The sequence below is a fragment of the Leptonychotes weddellii genome, chromosome 1 (assembly GCF_054177405.1).
Source record: "Leptonychotes weddellii isolate Sample4059 chromosome 1, ASM5417740v2, whole genome shotgun sequence".
Taxonomy (NCBI): Eukaryota; Metazoa; Chordata; class Mammalia; order Carnivora; family Phocidae; genus Leptonychotes; species Leptonychotes weddellii.
Window position 1 is genome coordinate 192,311,117 of NC_138369.1, and position 6,581 is coordinate 192,317,697.

A 6,581-nucleotide genomic window follows, 5' to 3' on the forward strand; every position below is an offset into this window, starting at 1 on the left:
ATTTTTCCCTTCCTTCTCCTAACATCCTCCATGCTATTCTATCCTTATGTTCCACAAATAAGTGAAACCATATGATAATTGACTTTCTCTGCTTGACTTATTTCACTTAACATAATCTCCTCCAGTCCCATCCATGTTGATGTAAAAGTTGGGTATTCATCCTTTCTGATGGCTGAGTAATATTCCGTTGTATATATGGACCACATCTTCTTTATCCATTCATCTGTTGAAGGGCATCTCGGCTCTTTCCACAGTTTGGCTATTGCGGACATTGCTGCTGTAAACATTGGGGTGCATATGGCCCTTCTTTTCACTACATCTGTGTTTTGGGGGTAAATACCCAGTAGTGCAATTGCTGTTTGTTTGTTTTTTTAAATTTTTACTTATTTATTTGAGAGAGTGAGTGAGCTCAAGAGACCATGGGCAGGGGGGCGGGGCAAAGGGAGAAGCAGACTCCCCGCTGAGCAGGGAGCCCGATGCGGGACTCGATCCCGGGACCCCGGGATCATGACCTGAGCCGAAGGCAGATGCTTAACAACTAAGCCACCCAGGGGCCCCTAGAAGTTGGTTTTTAAAGCATTACATAGCACTTTAAAAAAAATGCCTTAGTTTTGGGGCTCCTGGCTGGCTCAGTTGGTGGAGCATGCGACTCTTGATCTCAGGGTTGTGAGCTCGAGCCTCACGTTGGGTGTAGAGACAGCATGCATACTTATGCACATGTATAAACACACAAATAGACACACAGACACACACTTTACTTTTTTATTTTGTGGTCAAGAAAGGATCTGAAGGAAACAACTGTGTGGCTTACCCTATTCCCCACCGCCTGTCTGCATGCTGGCTACGTTCACCATGTGTTGACTTTCACTCTTTGTTTCTTGGTGTGGCTTGCTTGTTTGTTTGTTTGAAGATCCACTCCATCCCCACATTCAAGATCAGAAAGATCCCTGACTGCTTCTCAAGATCCTGAACATTCCTTGACGGAATATATTCATCATTTAGAAATGATCCAGCAAAGACTGGGCGGAGCGCCTCCAGGTAACAAAAGTTCTTCTCTGTTTTTTACAACAATACGCTGCACACAGGGAACGTAGAGCAACACCGCAAAGCCTGTAGCGTTCGGCTGAGTGTTGTTAGTATCAGTCTTCATAACCGCCTGTCAGCAGCAGCATCAGAAGGACGCGTCCTTAGCAGGAAGCCGTGGGCACCGTGGGTTCATCCCTCGTTGGGCCTGTGGTTCAGCTCCCTTCCCTCGGGCACACAGGGCACAAAGACCACGGTCCAGCCAGCACGTAATCTGTCTGGGGCTTCTTTACCATCACAGTTTAAACCATTGAATACCTTAATGGTCATTTTTACCAGAAATGAGATTAATTCAGTGACACTGTTTCAAAATTTTGAAATTCTTCTTAAAAGACACATGAAGACCTCTAACGAATTGCTGTGTCATTTTTATTTATTTTTAGATTCCGCTTCAAAGAAATCCTGCCGCCAGAAGATTACACAATGAATAAAATCCTTGTGGCTCTTACCTGTGACAGTTCTATCTGAGGGAAAGATTTGTTTTTTCCCTTTCTCCATGGAAGGCTCGTGGCATGGCGTGGCAGGCAGCGCCCAGTCTCCTTGCGAGCCCGAGGTGCCAGCCCCCGAGTGCCGCTCATTAAGCATTCTCCTCTTTTTGCAATGCTACAAAGCCAAATGGAGTATCTTCTGTAACTTCTGTGTGTTTTAGCTCCTTCCTTCACAAGGTGACGTGTGCGCTCGTGCGTGACGGGCGCCTGCCCAGCTCCGTGCGTGTGGCCGAGCTGCCCTGCTCGCCTCCAAGAAGTGAGCAGAGACTGGCTTCCCTGTTGTTTATTTTCTTAAAGTGTATAGATGGGAACTTGGTTTAAAAACAAAAACACACCAAAAAGAAAAAGAATAAAATCACAGCACTATTTTATTTGTGAATGGCCCTTGTGTTGTTTTTTAGTTTTATCCAATTTGCTTCATCGTTGGCGAAAAACCAAAACAGACCTAGAATTTATGTTGAACTGAACGTCAAAGTTTTCTGTGGAACGCAAAGGCCTCTTCGCCCTGTAAAGACCGAAAGGTGGCCGCTTGCCTCGGTCTTCGTTGGTTTCTAAGTATTTCCATGTGGTTTTAGCACCTTTGGACGCCGGGCGTAGGTGTTAATATAAAACACCTTTTTCCAGACGACTGCTTATTTCCATGGTAGATTTTCCTTGTAGCACTGGTCTGCATTTTCTGTGTGTCAGCGAACGTGACTGTCGGGCCAGTTTTCTAGTGTTTGCCCTGCTCTGCCGAGCTGTGTGCTCGGCCGCTTGCTTTCACGGCGTCCGGGATCGCTACCAGCCCCCCGGGGGGAGGAGCCCCAGCAGGGTCTCTTCAGTTTCCCGTCCAGAAGGAGAGTGACTGTGGTAGGTAAGTTATCACATACTGAAGAATTACCCACGTGGGAGGGCGCCTGTGGAGCCACCAGCAGAAGGGACCATCGTACCAGCTCCGTACCCGTGGGAGTTCATCCCCATCATCACCCAGCTGCTGTGGGGGAACTGCAGGTATCCTCCCAGGCAAGGGAACATTCTTGGTCACGGAAAAGTGCTGGCTCATTACTAGGGAGGGGGGACGATCCAGTTAGAGAACCGCCATTCTGCAGCCCCCAGCGGCGTCCTCCGTTGGCGTCCTAAAAGCACCTCCCGGACGAGCAGGCGGCCTGGCGTTTGGGCCTCGGGGGGTGATTCTTTGTGGGCTGCACAGTGTCTCCGGTGGCTGCCCCCGGCTTGGAGGAGCAAAGTGCATGAGACTGTGAGGAAGAGGATAGATGCAGGACACTGTGTAAGTGATTCACCCGGTCTCGTCAGGTTGGCTACACCGATGGGAAAACAAACGTGAGGACCTGTTCGCTCAAGGAGACAGAACCCAGTGTAGTGGTGAAGCTTAGTCCTTAAGTTGAGGGACAGCAGCTGTGAAGATAGTTTTGGGGGCCACTGGGGGTACACCTGAATCTGTGCTGGGTAATAGATTTCAAGGGAGTTGATTGTAAATCTTGGGTGTGCTGACAGGTAACAGAATGCTGCTTTCTTAGGCTTTATACACAGAATTACTAAGAATAAGGAGCCACATCAGGGAAATACAAATCAAAACCTCGATGAGATACATACCCCCTCACACCAGTCAGAGTGGCTAAAATCAACAAGACAAACAACAGATGTTGGCGAGGATACAGAGAAAGGAGAACCCTCCTAAATTGTTGGTGGGAATGCAAACTGGTGCAGCCACTCTGGAAAACAGTACGGAGGGTCCTCAAGAAGTTGAAAATTGAGCTACCCTACGACCCAGCAATTGCACTCCTGGGTGTTTACCCCAAAGATACAAAAGTAGGGATCCGAAGGGGTGCGTGCACCCCGAAGTTTATAGCAGCAATGTCCACAATAGCCAAACTGTGGAAAGAGCCAAGATGTCCATCGACAGATGAATGGATAAAGAAGATGTGGTATATATACACAATGGCATATTATGCCGCCATCAAAAGGAATGAAATCTTGCCATTTGCAACGATGTGGATGGAACTAGAGGGTATTATGCTAAGTGAAATAAGTCAGTCAGAGAAAGGCAATTACCATATGATCTCACTCATATGTGGAATTTAAGAAACAAGACAGAGGATCATAGAGGAAGGCAGGGAAAACTGAAACAAGATGAAACCAGAGAGGGAGACAAACCATGAGAGGCTCTTACCTCTAGAAGACAAACTGAGGGTTACAGAGGGGAGGGGGTAGGGGGCTGGGGTAACTGGGTGACGGGCATGAAGGAGGGCACGTGATGTAATGAGTACTGGGTGTTACATGCAACTGATGAATCACTGACCTCTGCCTCTGAAACTAATGATACACTAGATGTTAATTGAATTTAAATTAAAATTTTTTTAAAAAATAAAAAATTTTAAAGAATAAGGAGCCACAACGTATGCAACATACTTTGAAATGGTTCTGTGATCAGGAAAAAGAATGCACGTGAATATGTATTAAGTAAACATGGCAAAATCTGTTAGATGTTGAATCTAGTTCATATGGTGCGTATCTGGTTGTGTGAAAATTTTCGTAACGGAAGATGAACAAATACGTCATGATGAACTGGAGTCTGGGCCAGGATGCCTTAATCTAATAATAGGGTCCTGTCTGAATCCGGGCCCCGGCAGGGAAACAGCAACCACCCCAGGTGCCCAAGGACAGGGGATTTAATGCAAGGGTCTGATTACTCCGGTGGTGCAGGGGCTGTGGTGAGCCCGGCCAGAAGCTGCTGGCCTGGGGGCTGCAGGTCGATGGACAAGGGGACAGGGCCCTCCGGCAGGAGCCGGTCATACGGATGCTGCATGCAGCACGGCGGAAGGGAGAGAAACGCCCATCTTTGCCCTCCTGGCCACCAAGGCTGGCTGGGCAGCCTGGGACGGTCCTCGTGCAGGGCAGACAGGTGAGAATCAGTCTGAAGGTACGTGGGCAGCACCAGCCAGCCCTTCGGTTCTCGTGCCTCACCCACAGTTAATGACCGAGACATAACCTAGTGCACCTACCTGACCTGAGGGGCGTATCGTGGGATGCTCTGCGCCTCTCCACGGCCCACACGGCCTTGCTCTCCAGGGGAAGCAGAGCCCCTCCTCTAGGACAGGGTCAGTCCTTCATGACTTTGTGCAGTGGATGCACCGCGGCTTGTCACACAAAGTGGGGGCGCCAGAGGGGGAGGGGGCCCTCCGCCTCCCTGTTCTGTATGGAGTCGCAAGGCCCTACTTGGCATTGATCCCCTCTTCCGTCGCCCGGGCCTTGGTTCCTGGCCCTCAGCCAGCACCTTGGCTGGTTGGGTGACCTTAGCTTCCCTTCCAGAAAGTCTGAGACCTTAATAGTCTTGGTTTTAGAAGACTTCCCTTGTTTTCTCCTCTTACAGTTGAGCCTGAAAGTACTGAGTACCAAGAGGTGCCCAGTGAATACGCTAGGTTACACATCGATGTCCCTGTCCGCCTGCACGCTAGCCACCCAGTTGCCTCACGGTGATTGGAGTCCGTCGCACCAGCCAGTGTAGTAACCCTGTCCCTCTGATTCAGGGGACAGTCTCCACTGGTTGTTCAAAGGGGCCATTGTCATCTGGGGGAAGCAGTCCTCCCTTGGACAGCAGAGCCCAGCGTCCTAGGATGGGAAGCAGAAGCTCCTCGGGCGTCTTTTGGCACGAAGTATCAGGGGCCATGCCTGTCTCACCCACAGGCTCCCGGGCTGACGCGTCCCGGCTGTGGGAGGAACGGCTCCAGGAGTGTCTTGAGCAGGCGGGCCTTTCCACTGTCTGCTGGTGAGCTACTCCGGGTGATGGATGCCACGCTGACTGAGAAGCGGTGATGGTGAGTAAGAATTTGGGAGGGCCACAAATGAGCTTTGGGCAGGAAAAGCAAATCCATGTCCCACACAGAACTGGACAGAGGCACAGGCACAACTGAGCAGGAGGAATTCATGCAGTTTACTTTTGTGTACCTGACCCGCTTGAGTCTCGTGTCCTGTCCGTTTTCAGCACGTCTCCAGCACAGCTGAGTGCATCCGTTCAGTTCTCACACTACCTGGGGTTGGCACGACTCAGTCCCACAGACTGCCCCACCTTAGACACTAGCCGTAAGTGGGGCCCCTGTGCCTGGCCAACTGCAAATATGGGTGTTTCCACAACCTCTCCCTGCAGTTTGGGGATTGCCTGGAACGGGAAGTGCTGTCACTGGTTTGGTATGAAGGACACAGCTCAGGAGCTGCCGAACGGAGGCGATGCACAGGACAGGCTTGGGGGCAGAGCACGGAGCTTGTCTGCCCCCTGCGGTGTGGCACCCCACTTAGCACAGCAGGGGTTCACCGACCCGGAAGACCCCCAAACCTCGCTCAGGATTGTATCAGGGCTTCACGATGTCGTCGTGATTATTTGCCACATGATCGAAGTCCATCTCCAGCCCCCATCCCGAAGTTCTCTGGGGACCCCACTGTGCGTCCACTGGGTGAAGAACTCCGGTGTGGTCGAGGGGGGCTCGTTACAACAAGAGGACGCTCCTATCAGGAAACTCCAAGGGTTTTAGGAGCTAGGAACCAACAGCGAAGACCAGATACGTGTTTTTTCATCACCCCTCACACACGTAGCACTTCGGGCGACAGGGGTCCCACTGTGCCCGCCTGTCCTCGCGGCATGATGTCAGGCAGCGCCCCGGGCAGGATGCACTGTGTGGGTTGTGCGTTGCTTCCTTGGGCAGGCGTTTGGGCTCTGCCAGGATCCAGGCATAAGTCTGGGGTTTCTCTAATGGAAACTGAGTTATCAGCAGAGGAAGACAAAGCTTTGCTTCAAGACCCTGGTGGTCCGCCCTGATGGGCCTTTAACGTGGAGCACTGTCCGGCATCCCGCGCTGGGGGCGCTGAGGGTCTGAGCCGCAGGTCTGCAGTGCTGGTCTCCCAGGAGGCTACCGGCCCGTGGCCTCCTCAGTGTGCAGACTGGGGCAGCACATCCAAATATGGTTGTGACCCAAACGCAGACAAGCCGTCCCTAGGTGTAGGCAGTGCCTCTGATCC

General features: G+C 51.2%; 1 protein-coding gene across 1 annotated transcript in view; it reads left to right on the forward strand.

Moving 5' to 3' along the window:
- The window catches only part of PCNT (pericentrin), a 121,941-nt gene extending 119,999 nt beyond the window's left edge, over positions 1-1,942 (forward strand). Inside the window, 3 exon segments of the mRNA XM_081821038.1 lie at positions 184-332; positions 911-1,038; positions 1,467-1,942. Of these exon segments, the coding sequence (XP_081677164.1) occupies positions 184-332; positions 911-1,038; positions 1,467-1,510 (321 nt within the window). The 3' untranslated portion in view covers positions 1,511-1,942.
- The last annotated feature ends 4,639 nt before the right edge of the window (positions 1,943-6,581 follow it).